This window comes from Halichondria panicea, chromosome 1, assembly GCF_963675165.1.
Source record: "Halichondria panicea chromosome 1, odHalPani1.1, whole genome shotgun sequence".
NCBI lineage: Eukaryota > Metazoa > Porifera > Demospongiae > Suberitida > Halichondriidae > Halichondria > Halichondria panicea.
This window is the reverse complement of record NC_087377.1, coordinates 13,043,174-13,062,285: the sequence shown is the minus strand read 5'-3', so window position 1 is coordinate 13,062,285 and position 19,112 is coordinate 13,043,174. Positions and strand designations below refer to the sequence as shown.

The 19,112-nt window shown below is 40.6% G+C and overlaps 2 protein-coding genes and 2 long non-coding RNA genes across 6 annotated transcripts; 1 reads left to right on the top strand and 3 right to left on the bottom strand.

Moving 5' to 3' along the window:
• Positions 1-969: 969 nt before the first annotated feature.
• LOC135350026 (uncharacterized) lies at positions 970-2,832 on the bottom strand. 2 transcript variants are annotated; one of them, XR_010399071.1, is made up of 4 exons: positions 2,534-2,832; positions 1,951-2,480; positions 1,498-1,889; positions 970-1,150 (listed from the first exon to the last, which is right to left on the bottom strand). XR_010399071.1 is itself a non-coding variant. In XM_064548716.1 (4 exons), exons 2-4 carry the CDS (start codon positions 2,036-2,038, stop codon positions 1,053-1,055), a joined length of 393 nt encoding a protein of 130 aa, XP_064404786.1. In that variant the 5' UTR covers positions 2,039-2,480; positions 2,534-2,832; the 3' UTR covers positions 970-1,052. The 2 variants fall into 2 exon arrangements, 1 of the variants encoding a protein (XP_064404786.1); XM_064548716.1 differs by having other exon boundaries at positions 1,683-1,889.
• Positions 2,833-4,615: 1,783 nt separating this feature from the next.
• On the top strand, positions 4,616-11,069 carry LOC135350955 (uncharacterized). Its single transcript, XR_010399340.1, has 3 exons — positions 4,616-4,790; positions 10,578-10,755; positions 10,974-11,069. It is a non-coding gene; the product is annotated as an uncharacterized LOC135350955 (long non-coding RNA).
• On the bottom strand, positions 8,117-8,927 carry LOC135350847 (uncharacterized). The gene is made up of 3 exons (XR_010399302.1): positions 8,831-8,927; positions 8,544-8,734; positions 8,117-8,264 (listed from the first exon to the last, which is right to left on the bottom strand). It is a non-coding gene; the product is annotated as an uncharacterized LOC135350847 (long non-coding RNA).
• Positions 11,070-12,801: 1,732 nt separating the features above from the next.
• On the bottom strand, positions 12,802-16,892 carry LOC135348582 (uncharacterized). Of its 2 annotated transcripts, none has more exons than XM_064546857.1 (7): positions 16,710-16,892; positions 16,347-16,505; positions 15,745-16,020; positions 15,512-15,691; positions 15,242-15,457; positions 14,978-15,181; positions 12,802-13,267 (listed from the first exon to the last, which is right to left on the bottom strand). In XM_064546857.1, exons 1-7 carry the CDS (start codon positions 16,786-16,788, stop codon positions 13,011-13,013), a joined length of 1,371 nt encoding a protein of 456 aa, XP_064402927.1. In that variant the 5' UTR covers positions 16,789-16,892; the 3' UTR covers positions 12,802-13,010. The 2 variants fall into 2 exon arrangements, with proteins under 2 accessions (XP_064402927.1, XP_064402918.1); XM_064546848.1 differs by having other exon boundaries at positions 12,803-13,267; positions 16,347-16,658.
• Between the last annotated feature and the right edge of the window lie 2,220 nt (positions 16,893-19,112).

Sequence of the window (19,112 nt, the reverse complement as noted above, 5' to 3'; positions counted from 1 at the left end):
GCTACATGTCTTAGGCCAACAACTCAAAGCCTATAGGACGACTGTCAAATCATAATAAAATTATTATATATAGTGTCCATTCATTCAGGATTCCTTTGTACATGCATGTACGCATATATATATTAGACATTAGACACTTTCTCTAATTTTTCTAATTAGGTCTTAATTATCAACTTACTAAGTTGATATACCATTCTGAAGTGCCTCAGAGGTATAGTAAGTTGATAATTAAGACCTAATTGTTAAGTGCACGGGAAAATGCCTCAGGGAAGGTATACTATGGGACTTAGTGCACCTACAACGTACTTAGTATCCTGTTGATAGTCAATTAAGCCTCGTGGCAAGCTAGGTTGTGCATGCGTACTGTAGTATCAAAATGAGTTAGACACTGTATTGTCGGTGTATGTCCGTGTGATTTAGAAGCCTTCAGCCACTTGTAGTACCCTCGCTACGATCGGGATACTAAAACAGTGCCTTTGGGCATCTTTCTAGACACCTCCAAAATTTGAGTGTATAACTTTTATATGATGTACATGTCACCATTGTGAGAAGTGCCTTAGAGGTGGTAATCGTGTACTGCATATAGAGAGTGGGCGTGGCTGTTTTAATAGCTGCATGTTGCTAAACTCGAGGAAACCTAAGCGAATTTTGCCAAGGTTGATCAATTCGCAACAATAAAATCCGCAAAACCTAAATTATTTACACACGATCCTTGCCAGAACGCAATAGTTAGATCGCAAAGGGTCAAATTTTCTGCTGATATGGCTCATTCGCAAAGGTTTTTCATCCACAAAATATTCTGGTATAATGAGCAGTGCTGTTTACATGCACATACTATTTACACATACATTAATTGAAGCATGCAGTTGATGCACATTAACAGAAGTTTTACAGTCCTACTGGTCCATACGCCTGGTTAGTGTTCAGTTCAATCTCCTCTTTGGGTGACACCTCCTCATAAACAGGGCCAGCTAGTACAGTGGGTCTTAAGTTAGTTTGTCCTTCAGCTGCTGGGAAGTAAACTACCTTCTTACGAGAGCAAAGGTGCATCACTAGGAGTCCAGTGAGGAATCCAATGACTGTGAAAGCAACTGCCGTGACAACCACACTGATAGAAAGATCTCTCCAGTAAATAGGATGGGTGATTGAACTGTGCATGGGAGAAGGCTAAATTTTTAGAGCGAAAAATATCAGACAACGGGAGGGCATGCATCACAGAAGTACATTATATAAGACTACCGTATAGCGGTAATTTTCAGGAGACAAAATGTTCGTAGTTCAGCAATCTTGAGACATTTCGTGGGTAATATTTTCGTGGTTGGAGTTTGCACTACAGGTAAAGGTAGGCAAGGTCCCTTCTTTCGTGGGTAAATATTCGTGGTCAGACCATCAACCACGAAAATCACGAATATTTTGCCCCAAGAAAATTACCCTCTATATATAATAATGGTACTATGATCTTGTATCAGCTTATATAATTATAGTATATATACGTACAACTTCTAGATACACAATCCAACAGAGCCGGGTCAGGATCCCAGAGACCAGAGTTGCTGCAAGTGGCAGTCACTGCACCCACCAGTGAGAACCCAGGATCACATTGGAAGGTAATGGTTTTAGTAGTTCGAATTTTAATCTCAATAAATTGAGTACACTGAACCATAAACCAGGTATAAACTTACTAGACTCATTTCTGCAGACAATCTTCCCCAGGATCTTGTTCCACTCTCCTGTAGCTAGACAGGTGGCAGTCATTATGCCCTCAGGGAACAGTCCATTGTCACACTTAAAGGTCACTTGTGTACCGGGAATAGCTGGTACTGAAGGATCACTAATGATGGTGCCATTTTGTGGTAGGGATAGTGCTGCTGTGCAGTTCATTGGAAGAGCTGTGAGGTGAAACAAATAATTTTAAGTATTAAGTTTTGTACAATGAAGAACTCAACTCACGAGTTGTGGGAGGGAGTGTGGGTAGTGATGTACACTCAATAGCCTCAGGGTCTAGACTCCACATCAGTGTATCTTCACATGTCACCATTGTAACAGCAGACACATATCCAGCATCACACTGGATGGTTACTGTGGATCCAGGCAATCTGCTGGAGACAGGTCCAAACGCTCCATTCACAGGGTTGGTCAACGCAAGACAGCCACTTGAAAAGGAGTTGACACTGTGTCCAATAAAATAAAATAAAACTCGCCAATCCTAAAGTTGTACTCAGCTGTTGTACTGTTCCCAGCACAGTTGGTAGCCACAACACTGACAGTGTAGTCCACATTGTATTGAACAGTCACAGTGACAGAGATTGATGTGAGGACAGTAGCAAAGAGCTGGGCTGGAGGTGAGATGGTCACTGTGTAGGTGAGGTCATCTCTACCACCAGTCTCAGTAGGAGGGTTCCACTGCACAGATACACTAACTTCATGGGCTAAGCTGCTTGCAATGGAGTGTCTTATGGTAGAAGGTGATCCTGGTAGATCTATTTAACTTATTAATTGTGAGATAACTGGCGAGGCACTTATTGCAACTCACCAACCAATTGGATCATTGAAGATCCTATGGTTGTTGAAGGCGCAGGCTGGTCCACACAGGACACAGTGATCCCATTCTCTGCTGTTCTGGACAGAGTTGACGTTAATGTGGTGTCGTTGGCTGCAATCAGTGTCACAGTGTAACCTGACTGCATTACTGGTGCATTGAGCTCTAAGGTGGAAAAGATAGCGATGCGAGTACCATCTGAAGACACCCATCTCAAGGAATCTCCAGGAGCAGTGCAGGTGAAGGTGACTGTTTCCATTGGACATGGTTTCTCCACACTCGCTGAATATTGGGCTTTACAAAGCATGCAGCAATGTATAAGGAAACCTAGTCAGTCTTACCAGTGCTGAAGCCAGCCAGAAAGCAAATCAGGAGAACTCTAATGAGCTTTATCTCTATTAGTGTCATCTCTTATTTATTGACAGTTTAGAAGGTTACATTTCAATGTGATTGCTGACTAGACAACTTCTTTGTTTAGTCTGTTTACATCCCTTCCCTGCAGGCATATATTAATTACACTTCCTGTTTTCGTATAATTATAATTTTGTTGATACAACACCGCATCTGAACACCGCATCTGGTGGCCTTTCTTTTAGGGGCTATTCTATTTTTTATGAATGCTCATTCATTATTATTCTAATTATGCTGTGTAATTGTCCTCAGATCGAAATACGCATCTTGAATTATTATGTCTCTTAAAGAGAACGTTCTTGTCAATCAGAAAAATAATTCGATTTAGCTAAAAGGGGGAAAACTCTTTCTAATGCGGCTGATAGTGGTAAGAGTACTTACATACCTTGGCCCAATTTCATACCGTGACATTGAATAAAATCAAAAGATTGAACCCTCCCCCCTACCCACACCACACTATATGCATCTAATTATGCCTCGACGCGTAGCCGTACGAGGGATACGGTAAAGCTGACTGTGTGTCTGTCTGTCTGTCTGTCTGTCTGTCTGTCTGTCTGTCTGTCTGTCTGCATGTGTATTCCAGCTGTAACTGCTCAACGGTTGCAATGCGACGAAAACTAACAGCTTCTATAGGCTTCTAGCCAAGTTTTCTTGGATTTGATTCGTGGATTAGCAAACTAAAGCTTCTTTCTCGATTTATGGCTAGTTTGACTCACATTGAAGGCTGTTGCAGTCTTTTCAGAATCTTTCATAGCATCGATCATCTGTTCGCACAAACTTTCTATTCAACTTATGAAGTAAAATGTTGATTTTCCCGTAATTGTCATAATATATTACTGAAACTCAAGAAACAAGCAGTTTGGGAGTTCTTTTTGAAGACGCTTTCTCCTCCATAAAATATCACAGTAGACCACAACACATTGTATGGTGCTCGAGGAGCGTTGTTAGAATATGTGACACTATTGAAGGTGATAATACTTTGGTAAGTCTCAAAAGCAGGAGTTAGCCTTGCACTAAAGCGCTAGCTTTTTGTTAGCTACAAGCGTCAGAAAGACCTGCTAAAGAAGCTAGCTATTTTAGTAGCCATTAGTAATTTTTGTGAATGGACTTGCAGACACACCCCTTATTCCTGGATGTAATGCGCATGCGCGCTCAAACCACGTGTAAGAGAATCCATTTTGAACCCCAGATCCTGGCAGAATCAATTTTCTTTTTGTTGAGGTCCTGGTAAGCCACAAACCAACCTTTTCTGATAACTATTTTTAGATTGCTTGTTATATAGATACTACTTTCTGTGATTGAATTCTGTCTTTAATACTTATCTCACAGAGTACTGACTATTTGTTCCCACTGTTTGGCTACAGGCCATTTAAGATGATCAGTATACACTATTAACTGTGGACACCCCAAACAATCAAAGCACATCGCAAATTATTTAGCTCTTCTATAACACTAATACTTTTGAGCGAAAGCAAAAACATGGCGAGAGGCATTAGCAAGCGCACGCTTGCAACACTCGTTATGCTCAGTATATACGTATAAGATAATTATGCTTACACTATAATAGTTTAGATATACCACCCATTTAATTATATGTCCCTATTATTCTGTTGGCATAATCAGTCAAGCATAGCCTTCTTATTGCTATCCCTCTCTTAGCTCCTCTGGTATTGATCCTGGACCAGCTGTATTTGGGGTGGTGCATTGTATCTATGACGACCCGACCCATCGTGACAGACAAACAGATGTACTCGTGTGGTTCAGTGACCCAAAATGAGGAGGGGAGGATGTATGGACTCTCACTATCACAAGCCAGAGAGCCGTGGGAGAAAAGTGAAGGGTGAGGGTGTGTGATGTGTGTGGGTATGTTATACTATATGATTGAAGGTGTAGTGGGGTATGGGATAAAGGTATGATGATGTATGTATAGATTTTAATATATAGGTGTACTGATCATACAAAGATGTGTGTGATAAAGTACTTTGTAGATGTGCATATGGTATAAATGTGGTGGTCACTATAGTGATACACAAGGATCCAAGTGTCCAAGTGTTGAGTACAGCTTGTGAATGTGTTGTGTTAATATGTAAATTGAGGTAAAATAATTATAACAATTACCCTCCGCCATTTGGTTTACCTGTTTGTTATAATATCAGAGTTTACTTATCTGGATGCCATAGCACTGCGTATACAGCCTACAGTAACACTCATGCAACAAGTTATTGTGGCAGATTTTGACGTTAAAAGCTTCGTTGTCGAATGAAAAAAAGCTAAGAAGCTTGAACTTGCACGTTGGCCAGCCATGGAGCTATAGCTAGCCGCCATGGAGCTATAGCTAGATACACGTACGCGGCTTTAATTCGAGGAATTTTATTACACTTGCGCAGCCATTTGGATACCTGTTTGTTTTCATGGGAAGAGACTCCAGGGTCTTCTTTACTGGCTACTGTGAGCCTACTCCGGTCCCACTGCATGTGAGGCTGGTGTCCTACTTTTAACACTCCAGGCCTACTCTGCTGTGATCTAAATAACGGTCCAGGACTCCCACAGTGTATGTCAGGTGCCTAATTTCTGTTAACTCTGCTATGATCCTATATACAGTCCTAGTGTATGCTAGACCATGCAACACTAGCGCTAAAATTTTATTTTCCTCAGTCGCCGCTAGGCCCTTCCATGTTCATGTACATACCGTATCATTATACCTGCTTGGTTGCGAAAGGTAAAGCTGCCGAGGGTTAGCACTTCAGTGTTCTAGTTATGCCTCGGTGTGCAGCAAAGTATACGGTAGTGTGTTTTGTGTGTCTCTGTGTGTGTATAGACTGCTACAGCTGCTCAAGATCAATGAAGTGCAAGTAAGAGCTTCTATATATAGGCTTCTATAGTCATGTTTTGATGTGTGGATTTGCAAAATAATGCTTCGTTCTCAAGTTATGCCTAGTTTTGCTTACTTGGAATGCCATTGCAGCCTTTTCAGAAGAGTGCATGCATAGCAAAACTTCTTCACCGAGTGTTGCTACTCTACTTAGTAGTTAGCTCTGCACTAGAATGTTAGCTATATATTGGTAGCTGCAGGCAAGAGTGCATGAGAAGAGATTGAGCTACAAGGCTCTGCTGATGCAGCCATCAATTTCAGACTTGAAGTTTTGGCATCGATCGTTTTAACAACAATCGTGGTTGATCATTACCCACTCTTTGAGTTTCCCTGTGATTCTGGATTCTGTCTGCATGCAGCAAAGTTAATTAATGCAATTATTCATCATGAAATAATGTGTGCAGCTTTATGTTATATATAGCTTTGGCACCTCCACCAAGGCATCAGCACCCGCGGTGCTTTCATTATAATGGCAGTTTTAATCTTGTATACTCTCGGATAGCCTCGATCCCAGGCCGAGTTTTCGCTTTTATAACGGTTAGGCGAACAACTGGGCCTGGTACTAGTTGTCTGCGCATGCGTCAAATTTTCATTGTATATTATTTTGTGGTCGGCAAAAATATTTAATAAATCAATAATACACAGAAAATGCACAGAGTGAGTACACAAAAGATGCACATAGGGAGCTGCTTCACAAAGGCCTGGGGAGTTGCCAGTTGTGCTGCAGCACAATTACAGTGACCCAGGGCAACTTCAGGATGATTGAATGCCTTCAAATTACGTTTCAAAAAGATTTAGCAGGCTGCTGGACTTCTCTGATTCTAGGCCCCAACTCGTAACTCATTGCTTGAGAAAACGTAGATTCTCTTGATGTCTCTGAGCTACCCAGCAACGCTCGAATGAGCAGGTCATACTCCAGTCCTGTGTCTGTGAGTATAGGACAATATTAAAAGAAACCAAAGACGGTTAAACCCTTACCTCAAACTGTCCAGTCTCGTCCGTTAGTATAGCCAAGAGGAGCACTGTTGGGATAGCTGGATATTAGCCATTGCTCCTGTACAGAGAAGTAGACATTTTAAATACGTGTAGATCTATACATATTAAATTTCTCGGTTATAGTGTCATTGTCGACGAGCTGATGATGGCAGCACCAAGTTCTCTAGCTCACACTCTTCACTTGATCCACCATATTAATGATGAAACTATAGTCTACCTACATTCTTGCCAAACATGAACAAGACTTGATAGCATAGCCGGCCATAGGGCCCACACAAAAATATCTGACCTTAACAAGCTTGACAAAGCTTTATACCTCTTCCCTTGTTGTTCAGTCTTCAGAATAAGCTTCAGAGAAGAGAGAAGCTTCAGCTAAGAGCCATTCCAATCGATTCCAATAATGATAAAACGGGAACTGACTTCTAGTACACGATAGTACACGAATATAAATGTCACAAAAGTGAACGAGAATATCCATTCGTCAGAATCTGACGAACGACTGACGCATGCGCAGACAACTAGTACCAGGCCCAGTTGTTCGCCTAACCGTTATAAAAGCGAAAACTCGGCCTGGGATCGAGGCTAACTCTCGGAGAGAATCACAAACAGTGTATGTATAAAATGCGCAGCTAGCTCCATGTAAATTGGAGATACTAAAGGAAGAGTAGATGAGTGGAATTCAATTAAAGTCCCCTGGAAGCAGGTTTATGATTAAGACCTATTGACCCTGACAATCCTTCTCTGCCCATGCACGTGCACCAAATTTCCACTGCTGTTTATCAAGGCATGATTTATCCATTCTATTATCCGGTCATTCAGTTATCCAGCCTGCTTCTGGAACCAAGCAATCGAGGTTCTACAGTACTAGATCATGCATGTATCCTGCCTCTGATATGAAGTTTGGTGATTATATACGTGGGTAGATAGTGAGTTGCTCTCTTCTCTTTATAATTATAGGCCGCACTTGAACTTAAAAAGTTTGCGAGAAAGATATACATGTGAAACGGATTGTCATTATGCTCTCAGCTCGCCCGCTTTCTTGTTTCCACGCTTTTTGATATTTCCCCCGGCAACTTTACATCGCAAATGTTTTTGTTGTAAAAACACTTTAATTATACTAATTAGCTTTAAGTTTTTAAGTTTTAACCGATAAATATGCCTGTGGGAATATTATAGTAATTTAAGTTTCACAGTCCTAATGGTCCATACGCCTGGTTAGTGTTCAGTTCAATCTCCTCTTTGGGTGACACCTCTTCATAAACAGGACCAACTGGAGTGGGTCCTACGTTAGCTTGTCCTTTAGTTGCTGGGAAGTACACTGCCTTCTTACGAGAGCAAAGGTGCATCCTAGGAGTCCAGCGAGGAATCCAATGACTAAGAAAGCAACTGCAGTGACAACCACACTGATAGAAAGAATCTCTCCGGTAAATAGAGTGGGTGATTGAACTGTGCATGGGAGAAGGCTAAATTACACAATAATATAGTGAAATCCAATAGATAAATTGAAGGCATGCAGAGTAAACTAATAAAAAGTTCTTGTATATCAGCTATAGTTTACTACTATAATTATAGGCAGGACACAGGAAACTGGGTATACAACGAATATAGTAAAAATAGATTATTGAGCTTATTTAAAGTATTATAGTAATTCGAATCTTGGCTATAATATATATATATCATTGTATACCAGCTATAGTCTATTACTACTCATGTGTATATACGTACAACACTCCAATAGAGCAGGGTCAGGATCTCAGAGACCAGAGTTGCTATACAAGTGGCAGTCGCTGCACCCACCAGTGAGAACCCAGAATCACATTGGAAGGTAATGACTGAGCCCTCCATTAGGTTAATGTTCTGAGAGCTGGTGTTGAGTAACACTCCATTGAGTGGAGGGACAGGCAGGACACAGGAAACTGGAAAATAGATCGCTCATTTAGTAATTCAAACCTTGGCTTATATAATTGTATAGTTGTATCAGCTGGTTTATTATACTACTCATGCGTACGTACAACATTCCAATAGAGCCGGGTCAGGATCCCAGAGACCAGAGTTGTTACAAGTGGCAGTCGCTGCACCCACCAGTGAGAACCCAGGAGCACACTGGAACTGAGCCCTCGGTTAATTGCATTAGTATTCTGAGAGGTGTTGAGTAATGCTCCATTGAGTGGAGGGGCAGGCGGGACACACAAAACTGGGTACAGGGGATAGTGAATGCCCATTACTTAAATAAATAACTTACTAGGTTCAAGTCGGCAGACGATCTCCCAAGGATTTTTGTCCCACTCTCCTGTAGCTAAACAGATGACATTCATTGTGCCCTCAGGGAACAGTCCGTCGTCACACTGGAAGGTCACTTGTGTACCGGGAATAGCTGGTACTGAATGACCACTGATGGTGCCATTCCATGATGGAAGTAGTGAAGCTGTGCAGTTCATTGGATCCGGAGAGGCTGTGTAATAAATAATTAAAACAGGAGCAGTGCAGGTGAAAGTGACTGTTTCCATTGGACATGGTCTCTCCACACTCACACTGAATATTGGGCTCTACGAAACATGCAGCAATGTAAAGAATTCTATAAGTGAATAGTCAGTCTTACCAGTGCTGAAGCCAGCTAGAAAGCAAATCATAAGAAGTCCAGTGATCATCTCTATTTACCAGTTAGTGGACTAGAATTAAACCAGCCTCTGCCTATTCTATAGAATGATAGCACATCAAAGGAAAGGGATTACATGAAAACGATCAGTGTATCACATGCACCAATGTTACAATTCCTAGACCTATATAAAGCTCTAATAAAAAAATTAATAAGCAAATGACCTCTTACTAAACAATGAATAAGTGCGAATTTTAACGTTATTCATTGTTTAGTTAAGAGGTCATTTGCTGTTCCTGCATTGTTACGGCATCAATTATCACTCACCCATACAGGGGCTTTTGCATCAATGTTTTATCCCCCATAATTATATACAAGGGATTGATACGTGATTACACACATGAGGTTAAAATTACTTTCGCCAATTTTGCTCAGAGATACAAGTACAAGTCAGTGCTCTTGTGTTAGCCTCGATACCATGAGCGGTTTTTATTATCTCTGCTTCTGACCATGTGAAAACAACACTATACAAGTATGAAAGCCCCATTAAGAAATTTTTTCCTGTTACAGTTTAACTAGTATGGAGTGTATCACCTTCCAAATCCTTTGTGTTCTGTAACAGATCACTAAGTTGCAACTTAGTGATCTGAATGAACAAAGTGAACAAAGAATGCAGTGTGGGTGACCACTACATTCTTTGTCTTATCTCCATATTGTACTTCACTTGTACAAAATGCTATAAAGTTTCTCTATCTCTTTCTTTAACTTTGTAAGCTGCTGCTTGGCAATCAATTTGTTGTGCATTGAGCTTTACTTTCCACTGTGTTACTACCTGAACAGCTGTCTGAAAGATTGTGTGCGGATGTGCTTTAATGTTAATGCTGATCGTGTTTTAAGCTACCGTATAATAATAGCGGGAAATGTTCGCTATTTAGCTCCAGAGCCCTCAGCATAAATGTTCGTGAATTCTAATAATCGCATTTCAATTCCAGGAAACCACACTCACATAGCTTTGCATGTGAATACCAGTGCTGGGAGTTTATCCCAGGTTTAATTTTCCCGTATTCTGTCCGTGCCCTCGAAACGCACCTTACAAAAATTTCCCACTGTACGGTATAAGAAGCAAATTATTTTTACTACAGTTCTTCCTCCCCCTTCCTCAGTTCCTCTGGTATTGATCGTGGACTGGCTGTATTGGGGTAGTGCCTTGTATCTATAACGACCCGACCCACACAGATCAGCAGATGTTCTCATGTGGTTTACTGGCCCCAAAATGAGGAGGGGAGGATCAATGTGTGGACTCACACTATCACAAGCCGGGAGAGCCGTGGGAGAAGAATGGTGTGTGAGGGTGTGAGATGTGTGTGGGTATGCTATGTGATTAAGGGTGTAGTGAGGTATGGGATAAAGGTATGTTAATGTTGTGTAGATTAGGTGTACTGATCATGTACAAAGATGTGTTTGATAAGGGTACTTAATTTTGTACATGTGGTATAAATTAAATGTGTCCTTGTTTCCTATTATTGATAATGTAGAGATACTACATTTACCCCTCACAGAGCAGTGATAATGCCTGGTGCATGCAGTCTGCTGTAGTGGTCTGTCTCACTTCACTCTGTCAGCTGCTGGGAGAATAGAACAACATAATCCGACGTGAGTTATTACGTAATGTCTAGCTTCTGTCTATGTGTATGATAGCACTGTATGGCATGACATAGGCTCAAGTCCAACTTTCCTTATACAGGACGATTATTACTGTACCCACGTATGTTTATTGTGTCATTCAGTATGACCCTTAAGCTAACTCACAACCAAACCCACTCAGCTTAGGCTAAACCTCCACTTTATACCACGTACATGTGTCACTTAAAGTACTTACTTCGTTTATGGGACATTCCTCAATTTAGTCAACACAAAAAATGAGCACCCCCTCAGATTTCAACGAAACATACATACTAACACCTTAGCCCCATGTTTCATAATTATTTACGAGTCCTTCAAAATTCACTAAAATGTTGGTGACCCGACTACCTATATGCTTCATAGAGCATAATTTCTGCCAATTACCTTATAGTGGGTTATTTTCGTATGGTGGAAATTTTCATATCAGTGGCTACAAAAATTAAAACTGAGAATTGTTCATATTATATTCAACGTCACCATCCTGAACTGTACGAATACAAATAGGTAGTTAGTATGAAAATTGCACCAATGAAAATTATCCGCTATATAGTATACCTTTCAATTAGTTGTTTCAAACCAAATTGTTAACCAAATTTTAACGTTAATTATCCCATAATCTGGCCACACAACATTGTGAAAACCTAGTTGTTACATTAGCTACAAGAATACACTCTGGAAACACTCTGATCGTAAGTTGTTTTTCTTTTTAAGAGGTGGCCTTACCTCAGAAGCAATAATTATAATATACGTGATGCTTTGGAGAATTCTGAAAGGTCACCCTTTTAGCTATAGGCAATTCCTATGGAATGACCCACAATCATGTCTATAACTGCAGTTCACTTTTATATTGCAATGTCCATATCTTTTGATCTCATCACGAAATTAAGTTATAAAAGGCGGACAATAGTAACTAAAGACGCCATTTTTGAGTAATTAAAGGATGCAACAATAAGCTTTGACCCTTTAACGAGTGCCCATCCCCTTTAAATATGTCACCTAAAATACCATATCATAAGGAGTACGGTGGTACAGTCCTATCAGTTTTTATTCGAATCATGGCAAAAGTTTATGTTCTATGACCTGGGTGATCACCAAAATAATTATGGTGATTTTAAAGGCTAAGAAGCCATAATTTTATTATTGGCGATCATGAATCAGTCGCCCTCCTAAAGGGTCTGAGCACTCTTTATGTAAGTTCATGGGCCACGATGGAATTACAATGTAACCAATAAGATTGCTCACAAGTATCAGGTGACTTGAATTGAATAGGAGGCAGCAAATAATATGAAACTTTACGGCAGCAAGCAAATGTTGTGGCTAAACAGAGATAGCGGATGTGGCACTGTTATGATTTTTATGGTTTTGTCAGCTTGTATATATACAGTGTACGTTGTAATACGTTCCATTGTCATGATATTATACGTAGAAAATACTCAGACGTTCCTCTCTGAGAGGTGCGGCTGATTCATGCGACTAATATATACTTATTATGGAAAGGTGTGTACATAATTATAATTTTATACCAAGTTTTGTTGAAATCTGAGGGTGCACATTATTGTTTGTGACATGCATGGAATGTCTCTTATATAATTACTTACTTTCCTAACTTCATATGGCAGCACTTCCTTTATTAATTACTGCAGGTATCTGGACAGTACTAGTTTTACAGAACAGTAACAGTACTGTAGTTTCTCTCAATGTTGTGCATAATAATTATTATGACTTAATTGTGTGTATATTTTTTGTTAACAAAACATTATTATGTAATTGCTATTGTTTTTAATTATATAATTAAAGTAACTGTTTAAACGGTTAGCAGTCTATAGCAGATCGATGAAACACTTATAATACTGGCTAGAAAACTTAAATTGTATGCATGATGATAGTTAGTACAAAAGTTAGTAGTACAAAATTCACAGTCCTACTGGTCCATACGCCTGGTTAGTGTTCAGTTCAATCTCCTCTTTGGGTGACACCTCTTCATAAACAGGACCAACTGGTTTAGTGGGTTGTACAACAGATAATGCTGTTTTTCTTGTGTAGTACACTGCCTTCTTACGCGTGAACGAATACATCACTAGGAGTCCAGCTAGAAATCCAAGGATAGTAGATGCAACGAAAGTAGTAGTAACACCGATGGCAAGAGTTGCACCAGTTGATAGGGTGGCAGCTGTGAAGGATTGGCAGTAATTATTGGCATAACATTATATAGAGCACAATCAGATTCGTATATACCCTACTAGTATAATACACTTAGGCCATGCAAAGTCAATTTGTAGTTTCTCAGGCTAAAATAGCAAGCGGATTGAGGCATTTAATGATAATGATATTCATAGAATTTTAATTGAAAACACACCCCTAACTTTCTCAATAAGCGGAAGTGCATAATTTTTACTAATTAATTTTAGTTCATGACCAAAAAACCATATCAATTTATCCTTTTCTTTTTCTTTAATTTGAGGTCACGTGATATTGTAAAGCTGCCAATTTCCAAGCGCGAGGGCCTGAGAAACTACTTTGCATGGCCTTATGACAAAGGTTTTGAAACGGTCGTGGTGCCACTTGACACGTGCACGTAGATAGATGGTGGTGTACATGGTCAGACATGCACTTCATGCATGGGACTATATAATTCACTATAGGATCTCAGTAAAGTCGGCAAAGAAGTCCAAATCAGGATTTATTTCAGATTTTCCCAAGCATGTAGGTGACATGTGGTTGACACGTAGCTAGCATATAGGACGCTTGCTTGCGTCCCCCCAGAAAAATGTTACTTTAACGTTTTCCAGACAAAATGGTTGACTTGTGGTAACTTCCTGCAATGTTGCTGCAAACCCTGGAGCATGCGATGTTGTATTATACCGGTATATAATGTACCAGCTATATAGTTGTCATACTCTTCATCTACCTGGTTGTCGTCAAGAAGATTGCTTTGTAAGCCAGCCTGTGTGCTACATGTACATACATGTATGTAATTGCCTTACTGCTCATAGTAGATCTATACAATGTAGTATAGTATTGTGACTAATAATGTACAGTCATTAATTAATTGTTGTTACATGCGCTAAGTTGAGGGCCAGGTAGCCACAAGCCTTCCATTGAAGAAAGGAAGTGCTGCCTGGGATTGAGGTTATAGTTGAGGAGGGGGTGATATATAGATGAACTTCTGTTTCATTAGTTCCTACTTGTTGTCAAAAATCCCTTAGCCAGCAGATGGTGTCTTTGATAGGGAACGACATTGCCTTACAGTTGTTGAGCTGTGAGAACATGCTCCAAGCAGGTGACAGAACATTTTAAGCAGGTGAAATAATTATAACATGCTAAGCCACACTGAAATAAACCTTAGTGGCATCTGACATGCACTGAGAGTCCCGGACCATTAGGATTAATTACAGCAGAGCTAGCAAAGATCGAGGCCTGGAGTGTTACAAGTATACATGTATAGGACACACCTAACACATTATATATGCGTGGGACCGGAGTATAGGCTCACAGTATAATAATGAAGCCAGCAAGTTAAGAAGTCTTCCCATGAAATAAGGCTCCATGCATGCACATGGCTGCATGTATAGTGCACAAGGGCACAATCGCATGTGTAATAGCGTGCCTCAAATTAAAGGCATATATATCATGTTTAGCTACATATTGTATACCGTCTTATAAACTATAACTTTTTTGCTCGCTTGCCACAAAATTAAATCTGCTCCCACTAATTATAATATGTTGTGTTGAGGCTATTCGTGCTGTAAAAGAAGGCGCTATAGTATATAATTATGGCAGCCAGGTGAGCAGACTTTAAATACACAGACAAACAAATCAAGGGATTACCATAACCCCCGTGGTTGCTATGTGCCTCGGGCCTCGGGTTCATTACTCTCACCTTCAGTTGGTGGCACACACATGATTGCCTCAGGCTCAATACTCCAGACTCCAGCATTAGTGCAAGTGATGGTGTTGGGTTTAGTCAATGAGAATCCATTGTCACACTGGTAAGTCAGCACTGTTCCCTCAGACACTGTCTCATTCAACCTCTCATAGTTCACTATAGTTCCGTTGGATGGCTCAGCAGGAAGAGAGCAGTTGACTGAAAAAAGGATTGACAATTTAATGGTTGACCTTGTTCTGTCACTGTATACTGTATTACCTGGACTCACTCTGCACACCAAGCTCCTAGGATTCTCCACCCACTCTCCCCTACCCTCCACATCAGTGCATGTGCTGGTCCTCACATCAGGAGGGAACAGTCCATCGTCACAGCGATAAGTTATCTCTGAACCCAGTGAGAAGGGTGGTGTCCCACCATTGATGTCCAAACTACCTCTAGATGGTATAGCAGGAGAACCACAGCTGACTTGGGGATCTAATGCGTGAGATCAACATTCCTTTTAGAGAGTTAATTGCCCATGCATGATACCTGTAACTGGACTGCTGCAGTCGAAGGTCCCAGGGTCAGGAGACCACCCACTACTGCCACAGGTTGAGGTTATCACTTCACTGTCTCTGCAAGTGAAGGTGAGCATAGATCCACCAATAGTGACAGGAGGTGTGTTGGTGATAGTCACATCAGCAGCAGTAGACGGTGTGGGGCACACAACTGCATTAAGGAGGAGGAATTATATAGTATTAGCTATATAAATCATGACTGACTTAGATCCATAATTAAACTCTCTTGGCTCATTCCTGCACAGTTGTCAGCTCTGATAGTCACATTGTAGAGAGTGTTGTAGGAGACAGTTATCTGTGCCGAGATGGCCTCCACGGTGACTGGTGACCCAGAGAAAGGTGTTGGGGAGATAGTAACGACATAGTTGACAGACACACTGCCAGTAGAGGAGGGAGGGCCCCACTCCAGGGTAGTATTAGAGTAGCTGGGTTGGTTTAGAGTGAAGGAGACTCTTGGACTCAAGGGAGGGGAGGGTGGATCTGTGTGTGTGTGTGTGCATTATACAGGGTGTCGTCATACAGGATTTTGAAGTAGAGGGGGCCGGGAAGTAACAAAAGTAACCAGAAAATTTTGCTACCCTGTTAGTATGTAAAATTGCCAGCTATGGACACTCAGTCATACAACTAGTACATGAATGCACATTTTAGGGGGGGGGGGGGGGGAGAAATTGGATCTAGGGGGGGATATCTCCCCTTCCCCCCTGTACAAAACCCTGGCACATCATACACTGCATGCACTGTATTATTCGTTTCACGGAAACCAGGCAACGCCCAAACTTTGTAATTCTCATTCATCAACCACTCACCAGCAACAGTAATGGGAAGAGGACCTTCTCGTGAGCTAGCCCCAATACACTCCACCATAAAACCCTCCACAATGGAGGCCTTGGACAGTGAAATGAGAGTGGCAGTGACATTATCTTCACTCGTGTCATTGCGAACACCACGGAATGCTGGAATACCGTCTGTGACATCATCATTGTTAGAAAATAAAGATATGCTGAACAGGGCCCCTTGCAGTGGAAGGATTACCCATCGTATAAAGCTACCAGGCAGAGTGCAGGTGAAGGATACAGTGTCATCAGGACAAGCCACAGTGGGGGTTATTGTCAAATAAGCTGCTTTGTGTAACATTGTTTAATAATAATTTATTATTTACATCTACCTACCTTCCCCTCGGCATGACCAACTTAAAATAAGCAACGCTAGAGTGACAGCAATCTGTAGATCTGATGACCTTGCATTCATCTCTGCTACTCTCTCTCTCTCTATATTAGGTCTGCACAAAAACCATTCTCGGTCTGCACAAAAAGAATGGTTTCCATATGCTGACTTGGCACTTTCGAATTATGATCGCCCTCTATAATCTTTTCTTTGCCTTCAATTATGCAATCTGGAGCACAGGAGCACGTGTGCTCATGGTGTAGCCTCGATCCCAGGCCGCACTTCCCACTTAGTGAAGGAGGCTAGCTCATCACATTACCGGGATTAGGTAGTAGTTGTTACGTGTTGTAATCAAGTATTACCCGTGTACGGTAGAAGGTATGTGCTGACCGTATAATTATAGGGTTTCCACAATGAAAAATGAAAGTCAACGAATGAGGCTCAAATTTTTGTTGCACACTACACTACACTACATGAAAGTATAATGGTTGCACCTTCAAATCCAAAATTTCGCTACTCTTATTCTAGCAATGGTGCTCTTTATTTCACAACATTTCTCTCAAAGGTCAAAGGTCATAGTGATATCTAATAAAATGTGATTTTCAAACTGTGGATGAAAGCTATGACTCTCCTTTTGCTTTGCATCCATTCCTATACTAACTAGTAGTGTGTGGATCACCCCAAACTGGAGAAAAGATTCTCACAGGTGAGTATTTTTATGGGTAGCAGCACATAGTACCACTAGTAGGTCAAACATTGGGACGATTTACCGATAATGCCGTTGAAATTGCTAGTTCCTCATGTGATTTTCAGAAAGTACTAAGCCTAAGTAGTCCATGTATCAAATAACAGACAAAATGCTAATTTTTTACCAACTGGCTGGAGTGCTTTTTATTTTATTAATGTTTGCATCCCATAAATGTACCCCCATTGTCTCATTGAGCATGGTAGACGCTTCATATAGATGCCACATTGTAGTAGAATGATAACAAGTGATGGTGAAGAAATACAATGATCATAATACCACTGTCTACATTCAGGTGCGAAGCAGAAGGTCTCGAGGTATCATCATACAGTGTCAAGATCGATCTACCTGCTCAATGATACAACACTCTTTAAACAATATCAAAATAAGATTTTATTTCTTTTTGTATGTAAAGTAGTTAGTACCAGTATTCATTCTTGTATTTTTAATTGAAATACCATGAAATCGGAACACAAATGTGACCCGGCATGCAAAAAGGTACCTATCCCCAAAAATTGAAATTCTGAGATTTGTCATCCATCTTAAACTTTAATACATCAAAAACATGTCTACAAAAAAGAAACACTAAGTTGTCAATGGTTTCGCAGCTAAGTCCCTAGCAACACTAATCACTCTACATGTGCGTGGGCGTTATGGGGACAGCTTTGCTCGTTTGTGTAACTGTTCATTGCTGGCGGGTTCCGGTACTGGTCACGTAACGTCTTCAGCTACATTTTAGATCAAAATTGAATGTTTCCAACAGGCAGTCTTGTGAAGTTCAAGTAAGCTCGAACAATTTACCTAGAAGGACTTATTTCTCTTGGTCTTCAAAAAAATTCATCAAAATCAAGACAAGAGGTGGTAGATCTAGTTGAGGGTCCCAGAACTGTGTTTCAAACAACTCTCCATTGGCATTCCTTGCTTTAATTAATTTAGTTCTTCTGGTAGACCAGGAGTAGAGTCAACATCTATAACTTTTTGACTGGGTGTAACTTTGGCTAGGAAGAAGATAGGGAGGCCAACTTGGAGTCTAATGAAAGCTCATTACCTACTGAAGCCACGTGTATACTTCATTGTGATGTAAGGGGAAATCCAGCCCTGGTTGCCATGGAAAATGCATGTGTCCTGGAATGTGACCATGTGTAAACTTTACTACCAATTTACCACGAAGCTGTAAAAGTTGGATAGGTACCTTTTTGCATGCCAGGTCACAAATGTGAAATAATTAGGGTAATTTAATCCTAAATTCCTGCTCCAACAGTATTTTAATAGCAAGGTGATCCAGTTCTGACTTTGTTTTCGGAAGAATAGACTCCACTTTATGCTGTATTACTGTGTTGTATTGTCGAGCAGGTAGATTGATCTTGACACTGTAGGATGATACCTCGAGACCTTCTGCTTCGCACCTGAATGTAGATAGTGGTGTATAATCATTGTATTTCTTCACCATCACTTGTTATCATTCTACTACAATGTGGCATCTATATGAAGCGTCTACCATGCTCAATGAGACAATGGGGGTGCATTTATGGGATGCAAACACTAATAAAAATAAAAAAACACTCCAGCCAGTTGGTAAAAAATTAGCATTTTGCCTGTTATTTGATACATGGACTACTTAGGCTTAGTACTTTCTGACAATCACATGAGGAACTAGCAATTT

Excerpts from the sequence above, each read along its gene's own strand:
- LOC135350026 (XM_064548716.1), bottom strand. The coding sequence starts at position 2,038 with ATGGTGACATGTGAAGATACACTGATGTGGAGTCTAGACCCTGAGGCT. Across the intron at positions 1,890-1,950 it reads CACACTCCCTCCCACAACTC|CTCTTCCAATGAACTGCACA; the intron begins GTGAGTTGAGTT and ends TTCACCTCACAG. Across the intron at positions 1,151-1,682 it reads TGTCTGCAGAAATGAGTCTA|TTCAATCACCCATCCTATTT; the intron begins GTAAGTTTATAC and ends TCCCATGCACAG.
- LOC135348582 (XM_064546848.1), bottom strand. The coding sequence starts at position 16,788 with ATGAATGCAAGGTCATCAGATCTACAGATTGCTGTCACTCTAGCGTTG. Across the intron at positions 16,659-16,709 it reads TTGGTCATGCCGAGGGGAAG|CTTATTTGACAATAACCCCC; the intron begins GTAGGTAGATGT and ends TACACAAAGCAG. Across the intron at positions 13,268-14,977 it reads GTGTGTGCCACCAACTGAAG|CTGCCACCCTATCAACTGGT; the intron begins GTGAGAGTAATG and ends AATCCTTCACAG.